The sequence below is a fragment of the Musca autumnalis genome, unplaced genomic scaffold (assembly GCF_047663935.1).
Source record: "Musca autumnalis isolate F117 unplaced genomic scaffold, ASM4766393v1 scaffold_1, whole genome shotgun sequence".
NCBI classification, from domain to species: Eukaryota; Metazoa; Arthropoda; class Insecta; order Diptera; family Muscidae; genus Musca; species Musca autumnalis.
The window spans coordinates 251,034,637-251,047,816 of record NW_027411644.1 but is presented as its reverse complement, the minus strand read 5'-3'; the positions used below and the strand labels follow the sequence as shown (position 1 = coordinate 251,047,816).

The 13,180-nt window shown below is 37.0% G+C and overlaps 1 protein-coding gene across 1 annotated transcript; it reads right to left on the bottom strand.

Moving 5' to 3' along the window:
- Nucleotides 1-420: 420 nt before the first annotated feature.
- On the bottom strand, nucleotides 421-1,252 carry LOC141391183 (uncharacterized). Its single transcript, XM_073964091.1, has 2 exons — nucleotides 790-1,252; nucleotides 421-694 (listed from the first exon to the last, which is right to left on the bottom strand). Exons 1-2 carry the CDS (start codon nucleotides 1,165-1,167, stop codon nucleotides 470-472), a joined length of 603 nt encoding a protein of 200 aa, XP_073820192.1. The 5' UTR covers nucleotides 1,168-1,252; the 3' UTR covers nucleotides 421-469.
- Between the last annotated feature and the right edge of the window lie 11,928 nt (nucleotides 1,253-13,180).

The window sequence follows — 13,180 nt, the reverse complement described above, 5'->3', positions numbered from 1 at the left end:
CCTAAAATTTTTCGGTTTAGGTTCAGGCCTTCATATAGCCCCCATAGAACGATACTTCCCAATTTTCGGTATATTGAAGGTTGTGGTTGTGGTTATACATTTCTCTATTTTATTGACTTGTCTGAAGAGAATTTTAAACAGAAAAATTGTACACACAAACATTTTTGTACCTATTATTTACCTATTTATTTGTTGCATAAGAAAATATGTAAACAGCATAAATTTTGCATATGCAAAAATTTATGCATTTTGCATAAATTTGCATATGTCATATGTTTCGGTTGCAATTGAATCAGAAGCCAAAAATATGCCCAGTCCCAAAATTTGACACGAATCGGACCAAAAATAGGGGTTGCATAAAATTCCGCTGTCTACTCATCACGCAGCTCTTTTATACATATGTATAGATAAAAACAAATATTTTTGTGTGGTATGCATTTTAAAATTTATTTACGTTTTGCCATTACGTTTAGTAATAAGCAGCTTCGGTAACTGACTCCTCAGGTGCTTTACCAGCTAAGCAATCTTGCAATTGGGCATGAACCTTTGCTGTGTCCTTAACATAGGTATCCGAAGCCGTGGATGTGCAAACATTTTCATTATATTGGATGGTTTCATATCTTAGCTTGATGTATTGAACACGATCCTGGGAAAGAGTTTGAATGCTATATGACTGGGATGTTGCTCTGCCAGCCTGAAAAAAAAGCAAAGAGTATGATTAGCATTAACAAAAAATATGAAGAAAATTGCCATTTCAAGAAGAAATCCACCATTGACTTTGGAACTTACGGCATCATTGCTACACTGAAAATAACCAGATGGATCGTCATCAAAATCACATGCCGCAAATGAACTGCAAATTTGTTCAACAGTATTATTAACGGATTCGGCAGCTGGTGCAACTTCGGTGCCAACAGCTTCTTTGGTATTTGCACTCTCCTCCAAACATTTTTGATATTGGGCTTCATACACGTTGGTTACGTCATTCAGTTTTGGCAAATATACCGAAAAACATTGAGCACTTTTTGATGGATCATACTGAACCGATGCTACAGATGTTAAAATAGTATCAGCCAAATTGAAATCGTCCTGTGCCTGTACTACAATGGCAAACAGTGACGACAATATGCCAAGTAGGGAAATATTTACGAAACTATTCTTGAACATCTTGGCAAGGTTCCGAAAGCGTATGATACGGTATCTATTGACTAGTTTGACTTTTATAGTTGACGGCAGGTGGAAAATGGTGATGGCTAACTTGACTTACAGAACATCTGGAAAAACAAATGGTAAAATATATTTAAAATAAATAATAATTAATTAGCAAATTCTCGGTTCCAGTTAATCATTTATTTATAAGGGTTACATACATATATACATAATAATGGAAATATTTACAAAGATGTATTTTACAATGACGACTTCCTGACAATTGAAATGACGTGAAACTTGTTTATCATGGCATCTTAGTTTTGAGATATAAACATGTTTACGAAAAAAAAATAATTTTGGTTTCAACTTTGAAACTATTAGGAGAGTCTTGCTTTATTCCTCCGAGTTCCAAAACACCGACAAGAGCTATTAAAAATGTGTCAATCCTATTTAGGTACATAATTGGTAAAATTTTGTTGGAATCACATCGTTTTAGGTCTTAGTAATAAAATGTCTGCCACCTGCAACCATCTACTCGTCTCAAATTTGCCGGGCTATTCCCTAAGTATAATTTTGGTCTTTAGGATAATTGGATATGTATGCTAGGCGACCCAGAAAAAAATTTGATCAGCACCCTAGCCTTTGTAATTTCTATGGGACCAAATATGGTTGCATTTTCACTAAAATTCTCTAAGGGCTGCAATTATGGTCCAATCGGTGAAAAAACTTTACCACTTCATTGCTGTGGCAAAAAACACCAATCCTACAAAAAATTGCGAAAATCGGATCGGATTTTGATATAGCTCCGATATGATTATTTGGCCGATTTTGAGCCCTATAAAGCCCTATGGAAATCCGAACCGATTTTCTAAAATTTTGGCAGCCCTTAAGGAATTTTCGTGAAAATGCATTCACATTTGGTCCCAAAATGCAGCAGCCGAAGATTCTTACCAACCACAAAATTATGTTGTTGTAACAGTGTTTTTATTTTATTTTTGTAAGTTCATTTTTATACCCTCCACCATAGTATGAAGGGTATATTAAGTTTGTTTTTCCTTTTGTAACGCATTGAAATAATCATTTGCTACCCTATAAAGTGCGGAATCTTGCTGATATTATTAGAGATAGTATTTACCGGGTATTTACCCGGTAAATGCCCACACGGTGGGTAAATGCCCATTTGCGGGTATTTATTTGGGTATTTACTATATTGAATCGCCAATACAACATCTCACACCCAATTCTTGGGTATAGGTTGTGAAATGGACAGTTTTACAATACTTTAAACAAGTGGGTAAATAATTGGGTAAATACCCGAGTATTTACCCAAATGTTGGGTAAAAACTCTTTAACTGTCGAACCACTTGACGTAGGCTGACGAAATTTGGCTCAAAAATTTCTTATGTCAATAGTATTAATGGTATGGAAAATGGAGTCCCTGGGTCCATGTTTTGATATAGCCCCCATATAGCCGTACCTCCCGATTTAAGGCATTTTTCACCTATTAGCCACATATTACAACCAAATTGGCTGTAATTTGGCAAAGTGAGTCCTCAATGAGTATAAAATATCCTTGCAAACGTTTGTCAACGTAGTTCCACGCTTTTTTATAGCCCCATATATGGGTACTCGATTTCGAGTATTTACCCAAATGTTGGGTAAAAACTTTTTAACTGTCGAAACACTTGACGTAGGCTGACAAAATTTGGCTCAAAACTTTCTTATATCAATAGTATTAAAGGTATTAAAAATGGAGTCCCAGGGTCCATGTTTTGATATAGCCCCCATATAGCCGTACATCCCGATTTAAGGTATTTTTCACCTATTAGCCACATATTACAACCAAATTGGCTATAATTTGGTACAGTGAGTCCTCAATGTGTATAAAATATCCTTGCAAAAAATTGTCGATGTTGGTCCATATAGTCGTACGACCTTAAAGCGGGAGGTACGACTATATGGGGGCTATATGAAAACATGGGCCCAGAGACCCCATTATCTGTAACAGCTGTTCTCTTGATATAAGTAAGATTTCAGCCAAATTTCAAGTGGTTCGGCAGAAAAAGAGTTATTACCCAATATTTGGGTAAATACTCGAAATCGGGGTACCCATATATGGGGGCTATAAGAAAGAGTGGAGTACCCTTATATGGGGGCTGTTAGAAAACGTGGACCTACGTTGACAAAATTTTGCAAATATATTTTTTACTCATTGAGGACTCACTGTGTCAAATTACAGCCAATTTGGTTGCAAAATGTGGCTAATAGATGAAAAATACTTTAAATCGGGAGGTACGGCTATATGGGTGCTATACCAAAACATGGACCCAGAGACATGGACCCATTTTCAGTACCAGATGTTCTCTTGATATAAGTAAGATTTCAGCCAAATTTCGTCAGGCTACGTCAAGTGGTTCGGCAGTTAAAAAGTTTTTACCCAACATTTGGGTAAATACTCGGGTATTTACCCAAGTATTTACCCACTTGTTTAAAGTATTGTAAAACTATCCATTTTGAAACGATTTCACAACCTAAACCCAGAAATAGGGTGTAAGATGTTGTATTGGCGATTCAATATAGTAAATACCCAAATAAATACCCACAAATGGGTATTTACCCAATTTACCGGGTATTTACCCATTGGGTATTTACCCACTGTCCATCTCTAGATATTATGCTATCTGTATGAGGTTTCCAATCGTCAAAGGCTTCCTTAGCATTTTGGGATAAGAGAAGCCCAACACCAAACTTATTTTCCAAAAATGATGGGCATAGGTCTAAATTTTGGTATAGCCCCCATATAACGGTACCTCCCGATTTTCGGTATTTTTCGGATTATAGCTAAATTTTTTAACCGAACTAGCTGTAATTTAACATTTGAGGTTCTCAGTGTTAACAAAACTTCTCCAGTAAAATAGGTCTAGGTTTTGGTATAGCCCCCATATAACGGTACCTCCCGGTTTTCGGTATTTTGAGGATTTTTGCTACAATTTTTAACCGAACTAGCTGTAATTAGACATTTGAGGCTCTCAGTTGACACGAAACTTTTCCGCCAAAAATCGTCAATATAGGTCCATGTTTTGGTATAGTCCCCATATAACGATACCACCCAATTTTCGGTATTTTGACATTTGAGGTTCGCCTGAACGCCAGTTTTTGTAAAAACTTTTATTCTTCTCACACGAATTGTCAAATTTTGTAGATCGATTTACTCGCTTTAGCGCAAATGTAGAGCGCTGATTTTTAAATGAGGAATCCTTAACGATATATGGAATGGGTATACGAAAAATTAGATGTGTATGTCATCTGGGTACTGAGCTATGAATGCCTAAATTATTACGAATATAGACGAACGAACAAATATAAGTTACAAAAACTGGGGGTTAAACGCCGTACACATTAGAGCCTTTTTGCCGGGTTAACCTTCTTTGTGAGGATTTATTTGACATATAACCAATGGAATTGACATTTAAAACCCAGTGGGTTTGTTAAATCCGGTTATATATAAACGTACTATAAACGAAAGGAGCTTACACCTGGAGAAAAAACAAAAAATCGCCGGAGTGAATTGCTGTCAAATATCACATTTTTAGGTTTTTTTTAGGTTTTCACGATTTTGCTTGGAAACCGCAAGTTCTATCGAAATGGGATTAGAGAAAATTGTGTGGCTATGAAAATTCTCTACAAGATTGACCCTTATGATATCTTCGTAGGTTCTACCATTTTCCACCGTGGTGCAATGGTGGTATGCACGCCCGCCTTGCACGCAGAAGTTCGGGGGTTCGATTCCCCGGCAATGCAACATCAAACATTTTTCAACGGTGGCAAAATACCCCTCAGTAATGTTGGCGACATTTCCTGAGTATTTCAGCCTTGAAAAACTTCTCCACAAGTGGTGTATTAAGACAAGCCGTTCGGACTCGGCGATAAACAGTAGGTCCCATATCATTGAGCTAAATATGAAGCGGGGTGCACTCACTGATATGAGAGAAGTCTCCCTTTTCCCGTATGGGATGTTGTGGAACAATGTTGTTTTTTTTCTTCTACCATTTTTGAGATATTGAAGTTCAAATTGGGACAATACACTGAGTGTATCGCCTACTTATAAAAGAACAATGTCATGTACGGTGCACCTTACTAACTTTGAATGAAAACCGCTTAAACCTGTGAAGTTTTTGCGGATTCTGAAACAGCAGTGTTCATAGATGAGTAAAATTCAAAAACAAGAAAAATCTGCTCATCATTGTAGTTTCAGAATCCGCAAAAACCTCCCAGTTGTAAGCACCTTCCATTTAAAGTTGGTTTAGGTGCACCGTCCGACGGGTTGCCAGGTGACGTCATTTTTAAGACCATGTGGCACGATGGTTATGACTGGCGAACTGTCGCACTATCCCATAATTTTGGTGGGGGCGTCCTCTTTGACGTTGTAACCATCACAACGCTGTAAGCTGCAATTGTTGTTGAGCTGGATTTTCTGCACCGCCGCGACCATGATATTCTTCCGAACCATGAAATCCTCCATTTCCTCGAATTTACCATAAATTACATTTTCAGAGATTGGAACAACAACGGCTGGTGTTAAGTTCTGCGTGTACGGCTGTTGTTGGGGGGACTCGCGTGTTCTGATGACCACTCACTGGGGGCTGTGTTCACGTAGCATGCAGCAACATAGTCCCTCACATGGACGAGTCTAGAACAACTCCTGAGATGCACCCGGTATCTATAGCATCTCACCGAAGTTTGAGTGTGGTGCATGCGGACATGGCAAACTGAGCACAAACAAATTGGTCCTGGGTTTTCCTCCGACCCAGCGAATCCGGGATATGCTGCTTCAAAAGAATCCGGGATATGCTGCTTCCATTACAGAAAAACGATACAAATACGAACATGTGTACAGTGAGGTGGCTTTGTTCGTTTCCGGGTCAATCCGGTATTGAAGAACCAACCAAAGCATCTGGTGTAACTATGATTTTCGATTTCTGTTGTAACAACTTGTATTTGTAATGGCCCGAAAGCTGTAAAAACCCCCTAAGGCACCATGTGTAGTGGATGCAGCGCACGATAATTCTCCAACGAATAAACAAATTCGATCCAAAATTTGGCAGTCGTAATATTTTGTGCAGACTTAAATCATGTTCTATGATAGGCCATATCGGTCCACTACCTTTGGATACCTCTACCACAACAGTTCAAGATGTTTGCTAAAGTGGTGTGCATGATAACTCTCGAAGGCAGTAACTGATTTGGTCCATTTTTTGTACACCGTGATATTTTAATGAGACATAGATCAGGTTGTAATATGGACTATATATGTATGTCAACTCGTTCGGGTACCTCCTACACAAAAAGTGCAGTTTAGGACCTCCTCTCGAATCGTACTGATTTTTCTTGCAACAGGTTGCACTCAAGGTCCCTATTACGATGGTAAAAATTTGTTTAAGTGCCAAGTCGACACTTCTTGAAAAAGTGACCCGAAAGCTGTAAAAAACTCCTACGACCAGCAAGTGTAGAGGCTGGTCCAAACTTTGGATCTCGAAATATTGTGTCCAAACTTAGTTTAGGTTCAAAAGTGGGACCTATCAGTCCACTGCTTGGGTTACAACCAACACAAATGTTCAACATGATTGTTTAGGGATCTGTTCAAGAATCCTTTCGAAATTTATAACGAAGGTACTCTTTCTGTCCCTGTTTAAAGCGATAATATGTTTTTTTGTGGGTCTAAATTATATGGTGACCAGCTTAAATGACTGGTGGATATTTATAGAGAGGAATGACTCCCAAAATAAGACCCACTTCCAAAACGGATTATATAGGTCCATTCCTGTAGGTACCTCCCCTGCAAAACTTTTGAGCTTTAATCCAAATCCATAGCTTTGTCGGCAACATATATATATATATATATATATATTTTTTTTTTTTTTTTGAAAAATAGGTGTTTCATTTTACACAGGGTGAGGCTATATCTCTGTCGGCAAAGTACTTGATACTTTATCACTTGTTTTTAGGTACTTTACGATGTCCTGCGAAAACTGCTCCAATTTGACCATTTTTCTGTATAATATGAATCAAATTAGCAAGAATAGTCGTCAAACTATAAAAAGCAACATTTCTTAGTATTGGTGAACGCATTTTGGCATAAACGAAACCAACAATGACGTCTAATGCCGGTTTTTCTATAAAATTTTCGAAAATATACATAGATATGTATATGAATATTGCAATGAGTTTCTGAAAAAGTCGCATATCCCTCGAACCCGCACGAACCTGCAGCTATTTTTTGGTTTACCCAAAGAAAAATATCCTACCTCTCAGAAAATGTGTGATTTCTTCTGAAACTCACCAAAACGCATTTAAAAACCTTCAAAGATTATAAAAAAGATATTTTTGTAGCCTCTTTAAAAATCACATTTTTGGATAATTAGGCTTAGTTGAGGGTATACAACGGTCTAGGTCAACGTCTTCATATAGACACATAGAATGGTACCTCCCGATTTTCGGTATTTTGAAGGTTTTAGTCTCAATATACCACCGAAATGGCTGAAATTTGGTACTTAGGCGAGGGTATACAACTTTCCACCTGAAATTTGTCGGTATAGATCAACGTCTTCATACATCGCACTCATAGAACTGTACCTCCCGATTTTCGGTATTTTTAAGGATTTAGCCTCATTATCCTACCGAAATGACTACAATTTATTAGTTAGACTTTGTTGGAGGTATAAAACTTTCCACCTGAAATTTGTCAGTAAAGGTCCACGTCTTCATATAGCCCCTATAGAACGGTACCTCCCGATTTTTGGTATTTTGAAGGTTTTAGCTTTAATATCCCAACGAAATGGCTGAAATTTCGTATTTAGTCTTCGTTGGGCGTATAAAACTTTCCACCTGAAATTTGTCAGTATAGTCCTTCATATACCCCCATAGAACGACACTCACGGATATTCGATATTTTGACCGTTTTAGCCCGGGGCCCAAAAAATTATAACAGGTACAAAACATCCTTTGCAATAAATCAGGCAGCATACGTCTACGTTTCATGTGAAAAATATTTTGGGTCCAACTCGACACCTCCAAGTGAGTGTCGAATTGTGAGTGTCACTAAAAAGTGAGTTTTGCAGGAGAAGCTCTCAAAGTTTGGACATTTTTTTGAACATCAGTACTATGCTAAGTCAATATTTGTTTATAACTTCTGTTCGGATTGACCGATCATTACCAAAATTAGACAGAGTTTAAGTTAAAGTACGTTCGACACCTCCAACTAATAGTTTGCTCATTCTGAAAAGCGAGTTTTGCAGGACAAGCTCTAAAAGTTTGGAAATTTCTTTGACCTTCAGTACTATGCTAAGTAAATATTTGTTTATAACTTCTGTTCGGATTGTCCGATCATTACCAAAATTTGACAGAATTTAAGTTAAAGGACGTTAAATATAAAAATGTAAAGAACTTGAAAACATGCTATGTCGACTTAGCATAGTATTGTTTGGAGGCGTCGAATTGATCCTTTAATATTTTGCAAGCAAAAGTAAAGCTCTATAACAATTGAGTTATAATTGAAGATTTTACATCTTCTATATAAGTCCTACAAGACTTCTGTCAGAAGACCTAATGGTCTTCTCACAAAGCTCTCCTGGTATTTTCATCTTGTCTGAGAAATCATTCTTGTCTTCTATTAAAGGACCTGTTGGACTCCGTCGAAAGACATTGTGGTCTCTTCGGATATCGTACTGATTACATTGTGACAACAAATGGAAGTAAAGGTCTAGGGGTGAAAAATTCCCTTTGGGAATGAAAGCCAATATTGAGTATATTAAGTAACCCCAAGGATCACATAGCGAATATTTCTGAGTTATGACGTAATGATTTTTTGATTGGCCCCCAATAACGCCTGAAAAAATGCTTTATAGCTTTGTTTGGCGATATTGTTTCATCATTTTGAGATGACATGTTTTCAGTTAAATAGAATGAGGAATCTTTTTGTAGAATATGTTGACCTTATAGCTCAGTTCCTTCCATGTCCGTTTTGTTCTTGAACTGAAAAAGACGGGATTTTCTACATGAAAGAATTCTACAAAAATGCTCCTCCGAGAATTTATGTAGGCTCCAAAAAAATGATAGTGTCACGTCTTCATTGTCCTTTATCACTTTTACCCGTTTCTTTCTGAAAAAAAACCGTATATTTATGTATTTCGGTACATTTCGTAAAAGTTATTACCTATGCATGAAATACGGATGGTTATAATGGTTATGATTTTTTACAACCTGATATTACTGTATCATATTTTGAAGAGTTTTTATATAAATAAGATTATTAAAAATCTAGAAAGGACATTAAAATCTAGAAACTCATCCATCGAGTTTATTTTTCAATTTTTTTCGGCCGCTTTATGATCAAAAACGTAAGTTTTACAAACAAAAAATTTAAATTTTGACTTTTCAGTCCACCATCTCAGTAAAATCTAAAACTTGTTACAAATTGGATCGATATGGGACTAGATTTGTATGTCCTTGATAAGCCCAAAAATATATATGACAAACGGTTTATTAGTTTTCGAGCTAGAGTTGACACCACAAAACGCTTTTATAAAAACAGGTTTTCGTAGACGGCGATTTGTCGAAAAACTTCGCATATATTTTTCAACAAAAAATTTAGAAAGCAAGAAAGAAATCTACCAAAAAAAGTTTCGTAAGTTTCACTAAAAATGGCTTTTCAACGGGGGGTCTCATTAAGGCTTTAGAAGCTCTGTAAATTTTGGCTTACATCCATTTTAAAACTTGGTAATGAATTGCTTATAATTTTGACGGCATGCAGTTTTTATACCCTACACCACTATGTGGTAAGGGGTATTATGTCTTTGTGCATTTGTATGTAACGTGCAAAAGGAAGCGAGATAGACATATAGTTCCTTTGAGGGATATACATTGAATCACTTTCTGAGTCGATTTATGCATGTCCGTCCGTCCGTCTGTCCATGTATTTTTGTTCGCAGCCTAGAGGTCGCATTTTTTGTCCGATTCAGCTGAAAATTGGGGACTACAATTTTTTTAGCAATAGGAAGAACGCTATTGCTTTTGGTGAAAATCAGTTCAGATTTGGATATAGCTCTCATATATATTTTCGCCCGATTTGGCGTATTTGATGCACCAAACACGCTATATACGTCCAATTATGATAAAATTTTGCTTGTGTGACTGAATTCGGTCTACAAATATGTAAGTGTGCCAAATTATATCGAAATCGGTTCAGATTTGGATATAGCTCCCATATATGTTTTCGGCCGATTTCACGTATCTTTTGTACCACATACGCTATATATGTCCGATTTCGATGAAATTTGGAATGTGTGACTGAATTCGCTCTAGAAATAAATGTGCCAACTTATATCGAAATCGGTTCTGATTTGGATATAGCTCCCATATATATTTTCGCCCGATTTCACGTATTTGCTGCACCAAACACGCTATATACGTCCGATTTAAATGAAATTTGGAATGTTTGACTGAATTCGGTCTAGAAATAAGTGTCTCAAATAATATCGAAATCGGTTCAGATTTGGATATAGCTTCCATATATATTTTCGGCCGATTTCACGTATTTTCTGTACCAAACACGCTATATAGTTCCGAATTCGATGAAATTAGGAATGTATGACTGAATTCGGTCTGGAAATAAATGTGCCAAATTATATCGAAATCTGTTAAGATCTGGATATAGCTCCGATTTATATTTTACATATTCACAGTGGTGTAGGGTATCATATAGTCGGCCCCGCCCGACTTTGATCCTTTCCTTACTGGTTTTTGATTTGTATTGCCCTTTATTTTCGCATATTTTGAAGGCGTAAAGATTTTCGCACGAGCAAAACCCCTTCCAGAATATAGTCGGGAAAAAAGGTAAAACTGACAAAAACTTTCTAAGTTGTAGTTTGTTGCTATTTTTCAATTTAAGATTCAGTAGAAATAATATCAATATGAATGTTACTTCATATTTATGTTCTGTAGTTGAGTATCAATGAACATTCTAAAGAATATGTTAGGAAAAACAAACAGATTAGCCTATATGGGCCCAAAAATACCTCGATCATTAGACAGCTGAATCCTATGCAAATGCATATATCGACACCTCCAAATAATAGTATGCTAAGTCTAAAAAGTGAGTTTTGCAGGAGAAGCTCTCAAAGTTTGGAAATTTTTTTGAACTTCAGTACTATGCTAAGTCAATATTTGCTTATAACTTCTGTTCGGATTGACCGATCATTACCAAAATTACACAGAATTTAAGTTAAAGGACGTTCGACACCTCCAAATAATAGTTTGCTAATTCTGAAAAGCGAGTTTTGCAATAGAAGCTCTCAAAGTTTGGAAATTTTTTGAACTTCAGTACTATGCTAAGTCAATATTTGTTTATAACTTCTGTTCGGATTGTCCGATCATTACCAAAATTTGACAGAATTTAAGTTAAAGGACGTTAAATATAAAAATGTAAAGAACTTGAAAACATGCTAAGTCGACTTAGCATACTATTGTTTGGAGGCGTCGATATGGTTAGGATGGTCGTAGAGAAAAACTGATTAGACAGAAACTCGTTTTATCACAAAATAAAACGAATTAGGCCCAGAAAATTTTGCATATTTTGACATATTTTTCCATATTTGCATAAAATGAGCATATGCAAAACTATATGCAAATATATATACAAGGATTTGTGGTCTAAAAATCCCACCGAAATGTGGTATTAAGCCTTCGTTAGGGGTATGAAACTTTACACCTGACATTTGTCCGCATGGGTCCACGTCTTCATATAGTCCCCGTAGAACGGTACCTCCTGATTTCCGATATTTTGAAGGTTGTGGCCTCAACATCACATTTAAATGGCTGACATTTTGTATAAAGTCTTCGTTGGGAGTATAAAACTTTCCACCTGAAATTTGTCAGTATAGGTCCACGTCTTCATAGAGCCCCTATAGAACGGTACCTCCCGATTTTAGGTATTTTGAAAGTTGTAGCCTCAATATCCCACCGAAATGACTGAAATTTGGTATTTAGTCTTCATTGGGGGTATAAAACTTTTCACCTGAAATTTGTCGTTATAGCTCCACGTCTTCATATGGCCCCCATAGAACGGTACCTCCGGATTTGTGGTATTTAGAAGGTTGTGGCCTCAATATCCCTCCGAAATTGGCGAAAATTGGTATTAAGTCTTCCTTGGGGGTGTACAACTTTCCACCTGAAATTTGTCGATATAGGTCTACGTCTTCATATAGCCCCCATAGTACGGTACCTCCCGATTTCCGGTATTTTGAAGGTTGTGGCCTCAATATCCCGCCAAAATGGCTGAAATTTGGTATTAAGTCTTCCTTGGGGGTAAACAACTTTCCACCTAGGTTGTTGTTTAGGTTCAGGTGTTCATATCGCCCCCATAGAACGATACATCCCGATTTTCCGTATTTTGAAGGTTGAGGCTGTGGTTATAAATTTCTCTATTTTATTGATTTGTCTGAAAAGAATTTTAAACGGAACAAGTGAGCAAAGGCTATAGTCGGGACGGGGCCGACCATGTGATACCCTACACCACTACCCCTGTGCATAAGCTGTTCACTGGTAAACATTTCTTTTAGGGAATACAATCCGACTGCCACCAAACATAATATGCCTCTTTCTCTCTGGGACCACCAAAAACAACCAAAATTTCGTGACCATCCGATCAAAATTGCGAAAAATGGAAGAATTGGAGGCATTACCAACTATTGTGGTATCTCCCTTGTTTGACCACCTTCGCCAACCTACCTTACACCAATGTACAGGTAATATTTTCTTCTTCCATTGACAGGCTTTGCCGTTGAAATACCCCTACTAGAAACCGATATATTCACAAAGAATAAAACTTTGAATTTCTCAAAAAAATCAAAAGGCTTCTTTCTCTGTGGGCCCCCATCAACCCCCAAAATTTCGTGACTATCTATGGAAAATGGAAAAATTGGATATATTACTGACTTTTGCGATATCTCGATTGTTTGTCCACTTACACCAA